Below are 20,602 nucleotides of genomic sequence, written 5' to 3'. Positions count from 1 at the left end.
AACAAGTTGTTCGCACACCCAGGTTTCTCTTGAGCTTTGTCTCAGTCTGGTCAGAATAGTGATTCAATGTACTGAGTCTTTTCAGCCTGTTATCAACAGCGAGTAACAATAAGCAGCTCTCAAACTGAAAAGAGAACAGCCCTGAAAGACAACAAGCCAAAAGTGGCCGTGTTGGTTTTGGTGTGTTGCTGCTCGTGCAGGTGACAAGATGAAATTCATCACGTCACAATGCGTCAACAATTTTATCCTTTGTCTCGACAAAAGCGAGGTCTACACTGCTATTTGTTCAGCCCCTGGAGCACGTTGCAGGATGATACTGCATCCATGCTATTGTTCAGAGTCCTGTTGAACTTTGCTGTCACATGTAAATGCATTGTTCTGCTACACTTCTCTGTGTTTGGATCCACACTGCACAAATACAGGGATCTCCCAGAAATCAATGAAGGAAATGCCCTTTCTGCTGCACTGATTGATTATTTTCTGAATTTGGCCTCAGTTCATCAGTAGCAGCTAAATCTTTGAGTACAGTAGTTTATCCACACGCTATAAATCCACCTGCTAATATTAAATATAAAATATCCCAATTAAACCTACTCCAAAACCAGACTTTGCTTAAAAATAACAACATATTTGAGGTCCCTATTAATATCAGGCCCTTAAGCTGCCATTTGTGCCTCATATTGCACAACAGCCTACGTGGCTGAACCCATATGTAGAATTCACAGTGATAGTGCAGCCCACTAAAGCAGACTGAGTCCCATTTACCTACCGCACAGCAGGGCAGGGCCTGTGGGACTGCAGCAGCTATGACTGACATGGGCTTAGAGAGAAAAACAATGTGGAAAACATAGGGAACACTTCTATTTACAGCTCACGCCTGCCAGCCTATTCTACGTGTACTGTAATGGCATTCGCTCTTTTCACTTCTATTCATGATAACTCCAGATGAAAGAGACGGAAAACAAAAAGATCACAAGAAAAACAGGGCGACACTGAGTTTCTTAGTCGTGAAAGGCACGAGTGGTGAAATGAGATGTTACAGAGGCATGTTTGATAGTTGCAAATTAAAACCAAACATATGTATATTATTTACACCTGTGCATGTCTGCGTTTCCTCTGTAAATCAAGACTTGACTAATTTTTAAACTGCGTGTAAAATGTGACGTGTCAACATGAGCTGCAGGCAGGTGCCTTGTGGATCAAATCTGACTAGAGGTTGTTATAAAAATGGTGTAACAGCTCGACCTATATCAATATTAATGATCTATAACACTTAAAACTTCTCTTACAGCCAAAACAATAAATGATTTGAATACAAAAAGTAAAGTAAAGTAAAATTCATTCATTCAGACATGTTCTGCAAAATGCCAACATCTGTTTTACTTGATTATTTCCATTTAATGTCACATTATTCTTCTGTACCACTACATTTCAGTAGGAAATCATTTTATTACTACTATTAATATTACATTCACATTATTATTACTTGAGTTCGTGTATAAGTGGAGCGGCACAATGAGATTTGACAGCTCAATAACCAGCACTCAGAGCAAAAGGACTGTGACATTACTTCTACGAGTTGAGAATAATAATTCGCAGGAGAAAAGCTACAAAAAGAAATAACCAAGAAGAGTGGCAGTTTGTTATTTCAATATGAATCAATATGAAAATGAATAAGCGCAACCATAGGTGCCAGTCTGTAGTTCAGGAGAAAAGGGTAATCATTCTGAAAGAAAAGCTCAGCAGCGAGCAGCAAGCCAGGTTCCAATATCAGAGGAATTTCAATGAACTGAGAGTTGATCCCCAGAGCCACGGCAGCGGGACGCTCATCAGGTTTCTGTGGGTTTGCTTTGGCAGGTCACGGCTGATTCTCTGCAGAGCTGCCTCTTCTGACCAGCAGAGATGAGATGCAGACACTTAGGAAAATAAGTGCGCAGCTGCAGAACATGAAAATTACATCTGGTGGAGTGTTTAAACCTGTGTGGCCACTGACCACTCTGGCCAAAAACCGCCTGGCTACCACACCGCGGACGTTCATGTATGTAGAGTAAAACATAAAGAATAGCTTTCAGGCCAGGAGAGCCACATCACAAAGACAGTGTTGACTTTGCACGGGAAGGAACGTTGCGAGATTAATATGACGAGACAGGCCAGCGGCCCCTGAACAGAACCAGTGTTCAATAACTGAAGAGATATTATCTAGAGCCTCACAATAAACAGACAGACAGCAGCCTCACGTCAATGGCAGGTAGAGTCTTATCTTACTTCAACAGACACGTATCAAGACACAAGACAGCAAAGATACAGCAGAGAAGAAGATGAAAGCGAGTTACTTTTCTTTCACTGATGGGCTTTGCTCTGCATGCCATCCCCTCAGGCTGAGGACAAACAAAGGATGTTTTGCCAAGACAGTCATTTAACCGACTGCAGATATAAGCCTGCTCCTCTTGTTATCTTGTTTTGATGCTCTCTTGTTAGTTAGTGGTGATAAATGGGCTCTGAGATGGTACAGATTTTATGACTGTTGACATAAAGTTAGCTCTTCATAAAACTCTAATAAAGGATTAGATTATATTAATCTGGATGATTTTCAGGATCTAGGAGAGCTGGTTTCAAAGCTGTTTTTACATGATGCATCACCTGAGCATCTTTTATCTCTCTCACGTAAACAGACTATAAGTGTTGTAAAAAAGAAAAAAAACAACTATATTTTCAGCCACTATTCTCTATTTCATGTCTAATAGAAGACTTGTTGCTCAAAGCAATAGAATAGTGTGGGAGCATAAATCTTCATATATCGATAATGAGATTTCCACACTTCTCAGCTGGTAGTTTGGCTTCACTCTTCCTGAGAAAACCAAACCAGTGCTCAGGTTGGATGTTTTGTTTCAGCTGTTTCACTGAATATTCAATTGGATGAAGATCAGAACTCATAGCAGCCACCTCAGAACAATAACCAGTGATTTATATGAATGTTGAGGGTTGTTATTATTCTGTTGGAGGAGTCCCAACCTGCAGCTAAGATGGAGCTCTGTGGGATTGGTTCATTTTACATTCAAAGGGCCCTGAGGCTCCTCCGTGTTTCACAGTGGGGATGCTGTTCTTGATATTTTTTACATTTTTAAAGAAAAAAGTCACGTCTCCTACAAATTTCCACCAAAAACATTATGGATTGTCAACAGAAATTTTAGCAAACTCCAGTTTGTTTGGTCTCTCTGGCTTCTTCCATGGATCATACACTCATTCTGTGACAAGAGACTTGATCTGGAGATCATCTTCCCCCCATGGAGCTCTGCTATTGTCCCATGGACTGTAAAAGATTAAACTATCAGCATTTCAAATGGATACTAATCGTTTTGTTTGATCTTTGTAGAATAAAGAAAAAACATGCCTCAGCAAATACATATATATATCTGGTATGCAACAACAAAGTGTTAGGGTACCAGCTCTTTTAGCCATGACTAGGAAGGAGGAAGTCCTAGTCCGTGTGGTTCAGAGGTGGTTTTGTGGTACAAATAACTCCAGTGCTTGCTGGCACCTGGAAGTTGTTTTATGCTGTTCTGGCTTTGACATTAGGAAAGTTACTGTTGATTAAATGTAAAAGAGGAAAGACTAAACATTGTTGAGATCGTATCACTTGTGTTCTGAGATGTTCCTGGAGCTGAATCACAACTGCCCACAGTTTATTTTAACTTTGTCAAGCTGTAGCTGTTTTTTAAATAAAAATGTAATGACTTTAGTATGCGCACTGATCTCTTTGCATCATTTCATTTTGCAGTTTGAAGTGGGACGCAGTGAAGCTTCCAGCCCAAAGTAAACATGTGGGAGAGGCATTACAGGAAGAGCTTCAAAAATAAGTGTCGGGCTTTGATAAAGACAGAAGAAGCCGTCTAAATTGTGTCTGAGGCTGCACTTTGTAACTTTGTTATGTCATTTCCACTGAAGGTAACAATAGTTTGCCTTTTACTGCTGTTTGCCAGCGGCCCGCTCTCTCCCTCTACACATCGATTACATCCTTCCTGGCAATAACAGGGTCAAAACGGACCCTTATCTTTTTGGGGCAGGGCCCTGTTTTTCCACACAGGGTGACTTTGCACATGCCCTCTTCCCTCATTCCTCAAGGCCAAAAACACATGGAGGAAACTTCAAGCTGCCAGCTGCTCTCCTCAAGGCAAACTCTCAGGAGCAATCAGCGCTGCAATTTCAACTACAAAACACTTGTTGATCGAATTTCTATGTGGGTGAAATTAAATTTGGACAGTAAAAACTGTGAAGTCTTGGATGGACTTGACCACATATCCCAGCATGCCTGCGGCAAAAACAACAGAAAGAATAGCACTACAATAATTTCATGTACTGCTATCTAATAAAAACTCCAACTGAACTGGTTTCACAAGTTCCAAGTAAAACTATTTGACGATGTGCGTTGACATGCACCTGATCAGAGTAAACACTGACAGAAGCTGCTCTGAATCTCCCTGATGTCACTTACTGTGCTCCATGCAGGCAAACACCCACAAACAACTTGTTGGTTTTTTTTGTTTTAGTGCTTTAGTAAATAAAATTCACTTATTGCAGGACTGTTAAAAGCTTTGGCGTCACAGATCATTTACAGGTCAAACATTTAACCAGTGACTCACGTTCGATTTCGTCATAGACGTTGTAAGAAATAATGAATGACTTTTTATTGACAAGTCGGAAGTTAATATTAGAATAATCATGCAATTGCAATTACTCATGTTACATAAGCCACTGGATTATATTTCTGTTTGTATCATACGGGATATTTACTGTCCTTTTAATTATTTTATCACATGGCCCTGCAGGTCGGCCAAACCCGACAGGATCCAGTGAAATCCCACTCGGACGTGGCCTGCAAAAACTGGGTGCTGAAGTGTACGAGGTGCCATGGGGTTGTTATTCTGCAACTTATACTCTGCTTGGCTGCTTTATGTGGGTATATTCTGTGTTACATAATTCTACAGTGTGACTGGTTTCATGTAAATACAGATGCTGTAAAATACAGATTAAACAGGTCCTGTCACAGGCCATAAAGGAAAGACAAACAGTTGTACTGACATACGAGTGTTACAGCATACCTGGTTAGCCTTCCCCTGCACTTGTGTCAGTGCAATTTACCACAACTGTTGTTCACAACTGAAATACTACAAGTAATGATTCATACTACAAATAAAACCTATTTTCTTACTTACCCCTAATCGTATCTAGCCAATTTGACATTACTGAAACATCCACCGACACTACATCTGTTGCACTCTCCTTTGTGTCTTATATTCTGCGATTGGATGTTTTTATTGTGAAGCTTTTTGCTTTGTAAAGCGACAGGAGTAAATCTTTTCTTGCTCGATTCTGTTGCCATCCCAGTAAAACAGAGGTATACACAGAGGAATCTCGTTTGTGTTGCTCAAATATTGATATATGAAAAAGAGGCAAAACAAAACAAACATGATTAACTTACTGCAAAACTCTATTGTTCAATTTGATGACTGTGCCCTGAGCAAGATATTCAGACTGCCTTAAAACTCAGCTGTCTGCTCTCTGTTGTCAATCACTTGTTTCTAAATGGAACATAATCCGAAAATACACTGGAGGGAAATAACATAAGCCTAATGAAAAATGCACTGCGCTTCAGGCCAAACCATCAAACCATGTGCAGTCTATTAATGTGGATTGTTACAACATTACATCAGAAAAACCAGAGCTGCAGTATAGTTTTACTGCAGTAGAGCACAGCATGTTCTAGGAAAGAATAAGTTGTATGCATGAGCTCAGAAAAAAATCTCTCTGCTATGTAAAACATGCAGCTCCAGTGCAGAGTTTTTGGCTGTGGAGTTCACTGTCTCATAAACTATTTTTTCTAGCTAAGCACTAAGGACTTTCAAACAGTCTGCTTCAGTTTGTAGACTAAAAGAGGAGAGATCTGGGTCACAGTCGAGCCAAAATGACGCAAACACCTGTATCGAATATGTTTTACAAAACGATGGGGCAGGTGGGACAGAAGGAGAGAAGAGACCGTGAATGCGATCTATTGTTCTGTACAGTTCGGCCTGGATCGGCGATTGTGTCACAACATTCCCATCATAGCAAGAGAAGAAGAGGTATTGGCAAGTTTGGGGGGATGGGTGTGTGGGGCGAGGGGGGATTGGGTCTTCCTGGAAGACCAGGACAAAAAGCATTTCCCACTCCCCACTCCCAGAGCTGCTTTCAAGCTTAACTTCCCTGTGTGTTGTATAGAAAGAGAGAAATGCTCAAAGCCTTAGCAGTTTTTTGTCTTGGCTTTCAAGTACAGACAAAAGTCTAAGTGGCAAGGGCAGGGCAGCACAGTTACGTGATTAGTGCATTCCTCCACACCCCACCCGGTGCAACAGCACAGACAGTCAGTGGACAGGCTCAGAGCAATGATAACATGCCCCTTTTAGAGCTCTCTGAAGGGCTGTTTCAATGCATCGCTGCATCCCTGTATTTACATATAAATAAGAGAGTGGATGTGTGTAGTCACTGCTCTGCTCTATGTGTCTGCATGTTTGTGTTTATTTGCCAGTTTCTCCTGAAAAGCCCATGGGGTTGTCAAGATGAGAGAGGCCACTGGGTTCACAGTGGGTTATTACGGCTCTGGAGCCTCCTTTAACCTGCATAAGGCAACAGGAGATGATATGAATAAGGCCAACACGATGGAGGATTTAAGTTTGCAGCAATAAATGTACATTCACACAGGAATACACAGGTGGCAGCTGCAGGGGGATGATATTCATTTAAATAAAGGTTTGTCCATGCCACCTCGGCTTGTCAGCTTCCTCCTGTGGGGATTATAAATCAGGGCTCATCTACATGCTCCTTATGGCCCATCTCTGTTGTGTTTGTGGTATTACTGCTGCTGCTAGATTTACTGCACTCATCCCGCTGCTCCCTTTGCTGAAACTGAGACCGCTGAGATGATCACCCCAGAAATTTGCAGTAAACCACTGTGGGGCTTTCAGAGGCTCTGAAGGTCTAAGGTGAAAAAGCAAAGAGGGAGAGAGTCGGTGTGTGTGTGTGTGTGTGTGTGTGTGTGTCTGTTTGTTATTCACGAGAACTCTGGCTCTGCCCCAGAGTCTCTGGGAAAGTTATACTGTGGGTCCAGCTTTTCACCAGCGCTGGGAACAAATGGCTGCCGTCAATCCACAGTCTTCCATGACCCGGCGCCCCGCTGTGGCTTATCAGGCTCAGTAATGTAAAGAGAAAAAGAAGAGGGTTGGATTTGGTGAGTATGTGAAAAGAGGATGAGAGAGAAAAGAGGGAAGAGAAGAGACTGAGCAGGGGAATTAGTTCAGTACTTCGATAATGGATATCCTTGGAAAAAGCCCAACGGCTCATCAGGGCTGGAGAAAATATGCAGAGACGAAGACAAAAAGTGCAAATCAAATGAATGTGCATTCAGGCATGTCCTGAGGCCAAACCTAAGCCTGTTGAGCCTGAACTTAATTGCAAATACAAATTTGAAAGAACTAAACTTCCCTTTATCTCTGCAGAAGCATCATCATGGCCTGGCACTCCAGCTTGAAAAGTGAAAGCCTCCTCAGAGACAACACAGATATTTGATTACAACACCTGCCACATAACATATAAGCACAGGGAGCTGATTGCGCACTCTTAATTTTTCAACACTAAAGCTCTTTATCTGTTCTATGAAGCGTCACTTGAGGAGAGAAGGCCAGTTCTGAGCTTGAGCGAGCGACAGAGCTTTGCATGCAAATGAGGAAGCCAGCTGGAAAACAGCCAGATTAATCGAAAGCACCTCGCTCCAGAACAGCGCACAGCAGGTCCTGAACTCACACTCAGTCACCGAGACATGTCCATCAGCATTTCAGACTCCTGCTGGAAATAATAATCCAGGCGCTAAATAAAACAGCCAGTGACTCGCAAGTTACTGCAGCTCTTTTCATGAAATCCTAAATAATTCTGATCAAAACCAGACAGAGCTGTATCAAGACAGTTCATGTGTAAGGATGAAGTTGCGTAAGAGCACATGGACTGTAAAATTATGTAACTGATCTCGAGGGCACATCGATCTCCATCATGAGTCATTTTCCACTCAGGCAGTTGTGATTTACTTGGATTTGCATGGCAGCTGTTCAGAGAAAGCAGCATCACAACTACACATCAGAGACACATCCCGCTACCTGTCTCACAGTTTCATCGTCCTGTGGAGACGTTCTCAGCAGCTACAGGCCCATTGACCTTAAGTGACACGGGAAAGCTTGTGATAAAGACGGGAAACTGGCTGTTATGTGACGGCGAATCGTTATTACTCAGCAGAAACAGCACCGTGCTGCAAGTATTGTTTTTCTTCTCTGAGAGGGATTAAGGACAGAAAGTTTGAAGCACATGAGAATCACCCCGAGAGCCGTTTCTCAAAGCTGCACCGCCACAATAATCTCCCTATTGTTAATGAACATGCCACAGGCCCCGGTGGACCTCGGCTTCCAGGCACTGACATCAGAAGCACTGCTCTCACATGCTGACGCTTCCTGTTTAAAGGACTTTTTCTTCCAACCCAATGAAACTCGATAACAAAAACTGATATTTTAAAAAGATCTTGTTGTGGCTTTCTAGTCTCATTTGACTCTGCTCTTGATGGACCATTGAAGGACCATTATTTTCTGTGCCGACACATTTGACTATTCAAAAATGGGTCATTGATTCTGTTTGCGTTTCTACATTGTGGAGCACACCTTGCCTGCTTGCAGACTAATACAATAGTCAGATATACAGTCTCGGAAACCGTAAAGCATGTTTTGCATTCCAGTAGGACAGAAGCATTGTGTACAGAGGCCATTGTGTTTGTCTGCTGCCAGACACTAAACCAGACCATGAGTCATGCTAAGCACAGTCTGGACTCCCTCCAGTATCACCGAGCGGGGGCCTGGAATAGGTTACGGGCTGTTCACCACGCAGATTTGGAATCAGCTCGAATTCCAGCCTGGTTCACCTTTACACCTGGCTGCCATGACGGGAGACGAGCACCAGGTATGACACAAGTACAAGAGATTGAAAACCAAAAGTAGATTAGTGGACAAAAGCATGGACGATAGCAGTGGTGTTCCTCCTGAAACCATGCGGCTGTGCAAAAAAAGACACTGCACATTAAAAATTCAATTTCACATGTCACACTCTGTACATCAGATGGGTGCTCGCTTTCACTCAACAGAAACGATCATTTCTTACAGCTGAGTCGCTGTGGGCTGTTCTCTTGGGTTCACGAATATGGATCTGGTAACTTAGACATATAGCGGTTTTCCACAAAAGAGCATAATTTATTTAATTTTACTTGAAACAGCCAGAAAAGTTCTTGTGTTTGGTTTCTATATACTAAAGCAATGACAGAACATACACCATGTCTTTAATTCTACATTTATCTGGGAGAGTTACTTCACTGCTCTTTAACACACAGTATTATTTATTAATCTTCATCCAACAGATACATGCAATATCATGCAAGATGATGCATTTTTTTCCAAACCCACTTAATTTTTCCACAGATGCTTGCCAAATTAACCACAGGACAACGATCCAGTTCAGAACCACTTTTATGAGCCCAAGTTGAACAGAATTCAAGCCTCAATCTCCACAAACAAACTTCCTGGTAGCACCACGGGTTAAAACTTTCCCTTCAGCTTTTCTTCCCTACTCTCCAGGCTATACTGCTTCGGCCACAAGCTCAGATTAACCTATTTTTAGGGAACCGAAACGGAACCATTTCTAATGCCACTTTTTGATGGATTATTGAGTTTACTGGCAGCATGCTATGTGTTAGCGAAGCACCGAAGCTAGTCTTAATTCAGTGAAAAGCGTTTAAATAAAAAAAAAGAAGGTTACGTTTCTGCAGAAATGCTCATAAATATTTCACACAATAACACACAACAGTCACATTTTGCAGCACAGTTTTTGTTGAAAGAGTCACAATAATCACTCAACGTGATGACCTGCAGGGGCCCAGCTATGCGATGCTCTCTGCTGAAGCCTCAGGTGTATCTGAATGTACTTAAAAGTCAGATATTATCAAACTTTCATGCATTTGGTTGGTAGTGGCAGTCATGAAGTTGCTGCTCACCTGGAGCACCCTGTTTACGTGCAGTCACGTCTCGAAAAGACTCCCAGGGGGGTATGCAACGTTCACTCTGTCCTCTAGATAATGGTGGGCCGACACCGTTTGCACTTCACTGTGTGACCTTTCAGGCTGACACGAGGAAGATAAATCCAGCCCTCTGGACACATATAGCTGGTGACATCGGCCCATTCATTGTGGCCCGGACAGCTCCGCATTTGGCTACTGGACCGACCGTGAAAACGGGAGAATGGAGGAAAAATAGAGATGAGAAGGAGACGGCAGCGGCCACACACACAGCTATAGCTCATGTTTACATAACAGCGTGATGCCTGACTTGTTTGGATGCAAACAAATGACCAGAGATGCATGCACGCTCAGTGCCCGATTTCCTAATGAGCTATTTGGGCAGATGAGGAATAAGCAAACAGAAGAAGAATAAAAGCGAGAACAAGTGAACAATCGGACAAAGGAAAAATAAACCATATGTGTCTGCAAGCGAAATACCAGCAGAAAGATGAATTGAAGAGCGAAAGGGCCCAGACAAAAATACAAACAATTAGCTGGTGCTGGAAAGAGAGGGATTCTTGACATACAGCAGAAAGCAAAGCATTCAATCCACCAGTGTGGCCCGTGATAAAAATCCAATCTGTCGCGCTGAACAGAGAAGTTTCACTGGCCGCTACGCTAAAGGTTACTTCTCCTTCTCTGAACATGAAGGCTGAAACTTTCACTCACAGGTTTGGACACAGTGAACAGAAAACAGGATATTAAAATAAAATAAAAAAAAAAAACAATGCAGACAGAATAAATAGTTTACAGCAGAGAAGATGCTACAATGAAAGGGTGAGTGAACACATCCCTGAGGAAACACACATGGAGGAAATTACATGGTCTGTCTGCACTTCACTGACTATCTTTAACAGGTTGTTTTTTACTGATACATTGCAGATCTGAGCACTTCCCATGTCTGTGTCATCTCTTTTCAATTACCGAGGAAGCCAAAGCAGATTTGTTGATATGTTAAATGGTGTGAATAAAGCACCTTAAAAGGAAAAGGCTGAAATTTTTGCTCATTTTTCAAACGTCATGAGTTTCATCTGCTCTGTGCCCTGACCTTCATCTCTGATCATGACAGGAATCTGAAATTCATTTATCAAAGTCAGAAGCCATCAGTGTGCAGGCAGCTGCAGCAACATAAGGAATATACACAGTAAAGATATAAAGCCTCGAGAGAAAATGTCAAGCTCCATCATTTATCATATCTGTCTGCATGTCCCACAGTTTACTTTGTGTCGATCACAACATGGAGGACACAGTGGGCCGATAACCACTGTTGACCTAATTGTCAAGGTGAGGTTAACCCCTGCAGGTCAGGGAGGTCATCACAACAACAACATCTGAAACAATATGAAGGAAAATAAAGCGAAGGTGGATGACTGATGAATGATGAGCCATGCTGGCATCATCTTCTGAAGGTGGAAAAGCCTCCACACTGTTTCCTAACACTGTCCACTAATGACCACTGTGCCTGCCAATGATGACAACACTATTAACCTGGCACTGGTTAGTGTTTTGTTTGTTTACATGTTGCTAAAGAACCGTGTTTACTTACCGGTGTGACCTGAGGCCACCAAATGTCAGGCTTCTGGCGTCTTAACATACCTGTGGCTAAAGTTTACTGATAAGCTGCTTCAAAAAAAAAAAAAAAAAAAAAAAGTCACACGCCCACATTCACTCACACACTGGCCTCCGTGTTGTAAACACTGTGCTCCATACAGTTCCTGCAATACAGCTGTGACGTGGCATTGCTCGTGCAGCTGTCGGGAGCTACAGAATACACTTCATATTCTTTTACAATTAAAGTCTTAACGACAAAACACTGGCCCTTGTTGGGACACACAAGAGCTGCAGTGAAAACTGTAAAAATAGAAAGTCAGTTCAGATGGAATGAGAAAACAAGGCATTTTGTGGGTGGTAAACTATACGACTGCTCCCTCCAGTGTGACACAGTTTCTTGGTAAACAAAACAAACACACATACACAAACAGGACATCCAGGAACACAAAGGCGCTCGAGCTTCAAGGCATTGAAAACAGGTAGGCCACTGTCAGCTGTAGCAGGTTTCAGGCTCCTTTGTTCGGAAGAAAGGCTTAAAGATCAAGCCAGTGTGCATTTGGCACTTTAGAGCCACATATATATTTGATTTCAGGGGTTCAGTTGCATTCCTGGACTGATTCACTGGACTGTGCTTTCAGTCCTCGGACCTTTTGAAGCACTACTTTCTGTGGGCCATGTACAATTTTTTAAACAACCGTGGGGGGAAAATCCTTTATATCTATATCATATTCAGGCATTACTGTTTAAAGTGGAAAATGTAATCAATCTCCTGGTGCCGAAAATATTTTCACCCTTCAACCTAAATTACCACATTAATCCATATATGTCTTCTTCTAATATGTCCTATTTGTTTTCATACAAAGGCAACACTTGTGCCAAGAGCACCAGCACCGAATGGTTGGCTTGTCCATTTTAGTTTGCGTTTGTGAAAATGAAGTTTGTCCTCTCCATGGCAAGAATTAGGAAGTAAAATGGCCAAACAAAACACTGGTGAGACTCAAAAACATCCTGTGAAGCCAACATTCCTCCGTCTGAGCGTTTCATTTTCCCTCATACATGAAACGGGAGGAAATAACGTTCGTTCATCGTTCAACGAGTCGGGTTACGTCTGTGAAACGGGAGAAAACCGCTGAAGCTCCATCCAGGATGACATAACACAGAGACAGTGCGTGAAACCTGCAGACAAAAATCGGTCTGTTGATGTGCATTCACTCATACAAACACAACTGAGCCTCATTGTGCCTCATGCGACTCGACGGCAGAGCGAGCAGGGCTGAGAGTGCGACCGTGCTCAACATGAACTCTCACATCGTATCTCAGACAGAACTGCTCTGACTCCGAACTGACGCTCACAGTGTTTTAAATGTGATATCTGAGCCAGGTTGGTCTGATCTGGACTGAACCCACCGTAATGAGGCCTTATGTTTCTGTCCTGTGACAGTAAACTGAGTAAAGCTCACAACAGTTTCAGTTCTTTTTAATGTCTAATGACTGATTCTGTGAAGCTGAGTCTTAAACACACTTTTCTGCAGGTGTAAACTCCAGCTAAAGTTGCATTAGTATGTTACGTTTACCTCTTTAATTGTAACTTAATGCATGTTGGACATTTGATGATTTTTCCTATTCCTACTTAAAAAGTCTCATTTTAAAGTCATTGTTTGTAAAATATCTGACTTCTCCGATCAAACAAAGCCCAGACAAAGCATTAGGAGGAGTGGGAAACCCGATCTAAAACAGAGGGAGAGGGAGACCGGGGTGTCTCTCTAAAGTAATTCTACTTTAATGAATACAAACAGACTCCCAGATGACTAATCATGCAGAGTGGCCTGATTAGGGCTGACTCACGAATTCCCTACAGTCGTCAGCAAACACGCAGGAATGTCCAACAAATAGGTTACATGTCGCAGACACACAAGATCACAACATGCACACATCCACTCCTCTAACCCACAACTTAACACCCCCAGCGGTGTGTGTGTGTGTCTGTGTGTGTGTGTGTGTGTGTCTGTGTGTGTGTGTCTGCGTGTGTCTGCATCCACACAACAGGGAGAGACTTGTTTCCAAAGAGGCAGAAGCATGAAATTGATTACCACTTATTTCTGCATGCCTCCAAAAACTGCACTGATTAAAGTTCCAAACAGAACATTTCTATAAGCTGCATATCAATTATTAGGACACACACCAACTCGTGTTAATGTTCTCAGCGTGAATGCTGGTAATGAGGAGGAAATAACGAGAAGGGGGACGACGACAGAGGCTCTGGAAAATGTGTAAATGAAGTTAAATATAAAAGGTGCAGCATTACTGAGTGAAGATGACTACGACTTGAAGTTTCAGGGCAAAACAAAGGCCTAAGTCCTAAAGGACGTTCACTCTGACATTGTTCTGCATCTGCAGAGAATACAGCCAAAGTGGGTTCTGTGAAATTATCACATGGGTTATGTTGAATACTGGGGTTAACCAGTTTATTTGGTGAAGCAGGACAATATCTAACTGCTGCAAATTCCCCATGATCGATCATTTCTGCTATATTTAGGACCTGATGTTCGATTTTACATTGACACCCATACAGTAAAAGTTTGTGGAACACGCAGGCTTGGTCTCGCTTATGTGACGTCGGCGCTCAGTGGCAGAGCAGGTTCAGCATGACTCTGCATTCCTGTGCACGCTCTCCAGGGCAGTGTTCTTCAGTAATAATCTACAGTCTGCTGAAGAGACTGTGAGTGTAAATAACCCACATGGAAACTATCAAACTGAAAGGCCACGCCTTCACTCTCACTAAAATTAGATGAGCAACGCCAACATCAAATGAGGGAGGCATCATATTTGTTAAGTCTTAACCCAGTGCAGCCTTGCTCAGTAAATATTAATGCAATCTATTTTATCACAGGTCATAAAGCTGTCATGTTCCTACAATAAGCCTAATGCAACAATGGATATTAAAGTGACAGCTACCTGCTGTATTAACTACGACAAAATCCTTTTCCCCAAACGTCAAACGAGGCCAAAGGTCAATACCTGGCCTTAGATAACACCAAAGTCACTGCTGGGTGGACTTTGATATTTCAATCTCGCAGCCTGTTTAGCTTCACTCAGGTGATCTGATGCCATCTGACAGCAAAATGGGCGTTCGCATATTTGGGGAAACTTCAGTTTATGTAACAGCCCTGCAAACTGAATGAAACCACGTGTCACGGCACATTATGAGGGTGCTGCGTGTTTTCTGATGCAGTGATTCCCCCCCGTGTGCGTGCACGCAGAGGGGTCGAGGTGCTAATGACGTCACGCTTCCTCGCTTCCTTTCCCCCTCCACTGGAATTCCCTTAAATTTCACAGAACCGCTCTTCTGGGACTTTTTGCTAATAGTCAGGAACATTTCCAGTGACAGTGGACCCTGTAAACAATCCACAGTTCATTCCAATAAGTCAACTAAACAAAATGTTCTTCTTGGGATCACTGCTAGAGGTTCTGGCTTGGGAAACTTCACTTTGAGAAACACATGTTTTAATTAAAGAGTTTAACATTCCTGTTGTTCGCCCAGCAAGTGAAAAGAAGGAAACAAAATACCCTGCACACATAGCTCCTTGCTTACCTAAGTCCATGATAAAATCCTTGTGGCATTTACTGTGATGATGTGACCTTGTTTGGAGAAGGTTTTAACAGCAAGTGAAACAAACTCCACCCCATCCAATTGACCTCTCTTGCATTCTTCTGCACATCTGTGAACTGAGAGGCTACAACAAACAAACTACAGCCAAGATTATGGGGAGAAGTGATTCATCAAGAAGGACTTTCATCTCTGGACTCTCAAACTATTGCAACTTTAAACTTTACCTGCCGAACAAAAACTTCACCAACAAACTTTTAAACACTTAATGTATATATGAAAACATGTCATAATCTACTGAGAGTCCAAAAACGACAGAGCAGCACAGTGAACCAGCAGCATTAGTACTGAAGGCGGATGTGATATCAGTTTAATTTCACCCAAATCTGGGGCGAGTCATGTTAGCGAGGCAACAGAAACAGTGTCTGTCTCATTAAACCAGTGTAAACCATGCATTCACCGCCACTGCACCGGGGTAAATGTTGATTTAACATTCTTCAGACTCTGCTCTCAGCGAGGCCATTGTCCAAACATACAACTACACCCTTCACTGAGCTTTGCCACAAAATGGAGCAGAAACAAATTTGGGCACAAACAAAGCACGAGCATGTGATTTTGCATTCAGCTTTCTTTTTTTTTTTTTTAAAAAGAGCAGACGCAGGGGTTGACATTAAAACTGAATGATGCCTCACACACTTTTTCAAACTGCATGTTGAAACGGGCAAATGTGCAATATGAAGGCAAACTGAAGCATAAACATGACTAAACTAATTTATTTCCCTTTTATTAACCCAGTAAGTAGCTTTAAGGTTGTTTAAGTCACTAGGTGAATTTTAAAGTAAGGGAGATATTTAAATGCAGGACTCCATGTTTGCTAAGGCAGCATCACTTTAACTATCTGAGACGATTTGTGCATCATTTAATACACATTTCCCCAAATCTGATCCAAACATATTTGGTATTTCTGGAAACTCTGACTTTTAAGTTGAAACTACAAAATGGGAGTTTGTATGAACTGAGCTTGGCACAGTTTTGCATATTAAGTGGGCTCCAAACATCCCAGGCTCTGAGGTTAGATCCAGTCCACATTAAACGAACCCCCCCACTGACGTGTGTGACCAAAGCGTCATGACTCAGCGAGGTTGTTAAAAAAAAAAAAAAACAGCACAATGAGCAGCAAGGAGCCATCAGGCTGCATGTGGCACGACCGACAGGAAACACACTTACATCCCCAGCCTAAAACATTATGAGAGGAGAATAGTAGGAGCTCACACAGATACTCAACACACTCATTTCCACATTCCTCTGCTGCCTGTGAGCAGGTCAAAGGTCAACATCTACAACAATGCCCTCCAGTCAGAGTCAGCAGGCAGGGTGAGAGAAAGGAGGCACCTTCCTGGTTGTATTGATTGATGCTGTGCAGAAGTGTCTTTTCTCCAGGACACCAGAGAGCTTTTATCAGGCCATTACAGCCTCAACAGGCAGAAGACTGGGTTCCCCAGATGCTCTGAAATCCAGCTCAACGGCTATTATGCCGCACAGAACAAGCCGGGAGATAATCCCAGCCATCTCTATTCACACCTGTCCACTCATATTCTCATCACAAAGACAGCTTGTGAGAAGGAGTCTTCATTTGCATAGTTTGGTCCTCTTTATATGCGACGGGAGGAGAAAGGGAAGCATTTTACACACAGGCTTCAATCCAGTTTTGGTATTTTTATGTTTGTGTCCAGAGCTCGTAGGCAAACCTGCCACCATTAAAGTGGGAAGTAGCTGATTTGTGTCAGCTAAACATTAAAGTAATAAAGTGTGAGGTGTGGCCAAACAGAAAAGTGTTACCTGTCACTGAACACAAGAATATAATGCAGTGATTAGTGCTTCGTCAATTAATCACCATCAATAATGAAACAAGATTCTTCCTTCTGCTCTCCCGGTGTCAAAACTTTCACTTTCATTTCATCAAATATTATCACACATCTCATTAACTTGAGTGACAAGCGCCTGCAGAAACTTGAAGAGACTCACAGGTTGAGGATTGATCCTTATTGTCAAAGTGTTTACAGGCACAAACGCATGACAGAGACCCTGTGAACCCGACTCTGGCACATTTCTATAAACATAGACGCTTCCAGTCCTTTCTCTCTGCATCACTCACACAAATCAGCTCACCACTTCATTACGTTACGTCCCCATTAACAGCCTGTTCGCCCACTTTACTGCACAATCAGCTGCCTGTGAGCTCGATCTAACTTATCTGGCACAGCCCAGAGTGCTGAGACTCAGCATTACCGCCTGGCTTGTGACCGGTTTTCAAACGGCTTTAGCTCGGCACCGCTGAGCACCTAATGACAGGACGTGAGTGGCCGACTGACGAACTGGTCAAACTCCAAACTGGTGCGACCCTAAATGCTGTGACTTCTGGGTGGTTATCAAATAAGAGAGCAGTGTAATGAAACACAGGGTGGTTGTGGAGCACTTTTAAAGGCATCACCTTAATGGAAAAAAAAAAAAAAAAAACATTTCCCACAATTTTTCTATAATTTGAGTGTTTTTGAAAGCGAACGCGAATAATCACAGCACTGGCTGCCACGGACTCGTATCAGAGTTCCTGCATGTGTCTGAACCACAGGAACAAGAGTGTGACATGATTTAAATTCAATAACAATGAACGCCTCAACACTGCCTTCCAACACACACACACACACACACACACCACCAGCCGCTCTCCCCCCACCCTCCTTCCCCAACATCTGAGAGCTGCTCTCATTTCTCTCGCTGCAGAGGGTCGATTAAAGCAGACACATGTATGGGAGGAATTTGGAGACTTTTGGAAAACAAGCGGCGTCCTTTGATTTGAATTATTTATGGATCCGCAACACACAAAGCGTCCAAGAGGTAGCGTGGTAAAGTGAGAACGTTTCCCCAACATGGTCCAAAGATGAGGACAGACAGAGACTAGGTAACGTTTTAATGCTACGAAGGAGAAAAATGCCAAAACGCAGAGAAACAACCCAATTCTGAATAAATTCTCAATATAAAATCTGACACTATTAAACTTTAGGGAAGTAAATCAGTCACCGTGCACTTCAAGTGACCCCTGAGCTAAAGTCCCTGTGCATCTGGACAACTTCATATTTAATAGAAAGCTGGTGCAGCAGCAGTTTCTAACTACTTTTGGTGAATTGTACATGGATGCACACCAGTCCTGGTCTTACAGCAAAGTATGGTCCATAGTTTCCTGTGGCCACAAACACTCGGCAACTCAAGTCCACTAGTCTAAAGCTGACCAACCAGCACCTGACCAACAAGTTGTATCAGACAAATAGACAAGTAGGAGTAAAAGCCAATTAGCGAACTGATGAGTTGATCAGTAAGAGCTCATCAATTAATCATGTAGGAGATTTGTCAAGTCATAAAGACACAAACATGAAGATTTTCTGCTTTTTTTTGGCTGTAAAGCAAAAACTATTTTGTTTCTGGACTCTTGGTTGTTGCAGATCTAAAAACATCCAAACCTCAGCACCACCAGACCTGGTGACTGTTGGACTCTAACCTAACCTCTGACCTCAAAACAAACTGTTCCCCCTGCACCTGGTGTGTGTGTGTGTGTGTGTGTGTGTGTGTGTGTGTGTGTGTGTCTCACCTCATTGGATGGTATGCTGACAACACCTGTTGATCTCCTCTTTTCCCTCAGCTTCCTCTTCTCTATCTGCCCTTTCCCCTTCCTGGCGCTGGGCCCGGCGCTCTTCTTCTCCTTGCCCTTGCTGGGTGATGGACTTTCCTTGTCGCTGTCATTGCACGCCATGGGGCTGGAGTCCAGGGAAGCGCACTGAGCCTTCTCCGTCTGAGGCGGGGCCTTCTTCAGGTTGCTCACCGGGGTGGCTGTGAGCGCAGGAGGGTGGGCAAGGTGGTGCGCGTCCTCCTCGGGTCTCTTCAGAGCCGTTCCGGAGGAGGACCGAGCCAGCGAGTAGGAGGTGGGGAGGCAGTTCCCAGAGGAGGCGCTTCGGTCCGGGTTTCCGTTGTTGGTGAGCTCGGTGCCGGGCTGCCTGCTGGTGCTTTTTGCACCCGTGGCTGCGGCGATGTCCCCCAACATTTTGGCCCTCATCTTCTCCCGCTTTGCCTTCCACTCCTCCAAAAAGTCAGTTGTGGCGTTTGGCTTAAATCCGCCTGTGGCCATGCTCCCGGTCTGACAAGTTCCTCCTCACGCCAAAGTGCTCGGAAAACCCCAAAGTGGACGCTTATGTGAACTTTCAGCTCTAATGGCACCACATTCCTTCGGTCATTAACCGGGTCCTGTAAACAGGTAGAAGCCAAAGTCAAACACACACAAACTCCCCCCAACACTTCTCACCAGCCACAGACGTGTTTCCGAGCGAAGCAGCGTCTTTGATTCGCCTAAATGTCTAAAAGTTTCACCTCTTCGCTTTTCTCTCTGCGGGAAACCTTCTCCGGTAAGTTGACGCAAAGTGCGCAAAAGTTGCCGAGACAACCGCAGTCGCGTGAATTCAGGTAGAGACTCACCTGTGTCCGTGTCTGAGCTGCTCCCGTCGCTGCGTCCAGGTGTGCCCGCGCTCCGCACACGTCAATGGCGCTGGTCTCGAGCGCTCAGAGCCGCCGCGCTCGTTCTGCCCTCTGGCTCACCGGGCGAGTCCGACAAGACACGAGCACTTCCGACTTCAGCCGAAGCAAAGAGGGAGCTCAGCCCCCACCAAAAGTCACTTTAATAGTCCTTTAATATCCTCACAGGGGTTTGTAGCTCGTGTCAGGGACTTTTTAAAGACATTTACAGTATTTTATGACACATTTGTGTTTTTATTTGATCTATCTATCTATATGTATCTATCTATCTGTCTGTAAGTGTCTACTGCTCCTGAGAACACATCTGAGGTAGTTTTATTTTCAGTGTATACCTTATATTACCTTATATTTCAGATTCACTCAGTTTCAGAAAGAAATGTTTATCTCGTGTAACTGAGCAATAAAAGCAAAAAAAATTCATTGATAATGAAAATAATAAAGTTTGCAAGCCAGCACAGGCTTAAATAAACCACATGACAGTTTTCTTAGTAAAGACCGTGTATAAATTATAAATACAGGCTTTAATCTCAGGATGAATTGATGTTTATATTGAAGCTAAAATTATTTCCCACCTCTACATTGACACTTTTTTTTCCACACTGAGAACGTGAAGAAGTTGAGGTCCTTGAACATTTCAGCAACAAATTCAGAGGTAAATTTATTCCATCAGCTACAGGTGTGTTTATAATGAA

The 20,602-nt window shown here is 43.1% G+C and overlaps 1 protein-coding gene across 1 annotated transcript in view; it reads right to left on the bottom strand.

The window, feature by feature from the left end:
• pawr (PRKC, apoptosis, WT1, regulator) overlaps window positions 1-19,998 on the bottom strand; it is a 44,977-nt gene extending 24,979 nt beyond the window's left edge. Inside the window, exons 1-2 of the mRNA XM_026327115.1 lie at window positions 19,854-19,998; window positions 18,976-19,625 (exon numbers count right to left, since the gene is read on the bottom strand). Of these exons, the coding sequence (XP_026182900.1) occupies window positions 18,976-19,509 (534 nt within the window). The 5' untranslated portion in view covers window positions 19,510-19,625; window positions 19,854-19,998. The remainder of the gene's footprint in view (window positions 1-18,975; window positions 19,626-19,853) is intronic.
• Window positions 19,999-20,602: the final 604 nt, after the last annotated feature.

Source organism: Mastacembelus armatus, chromosome 23, assembly GCF_900324485.2.
Source record: "Mastacembelus armatus chromosome 23, fMasArm1.2, whole genome shotgun sequence".
NCBI classification, from domain to species: domain Eukaryota; kingdom Metazoa; phylum Chordata; class Actinopteri; order Synbranchiformes; family Mastacembelidae; genus Mastacembelus; species Mastacembelus armatus.
The sequence above is the reverse complement of the archived record's forward strand: the minus strand, read 5'-3'. Positions and strand labels throughout refer to the sequence as shown.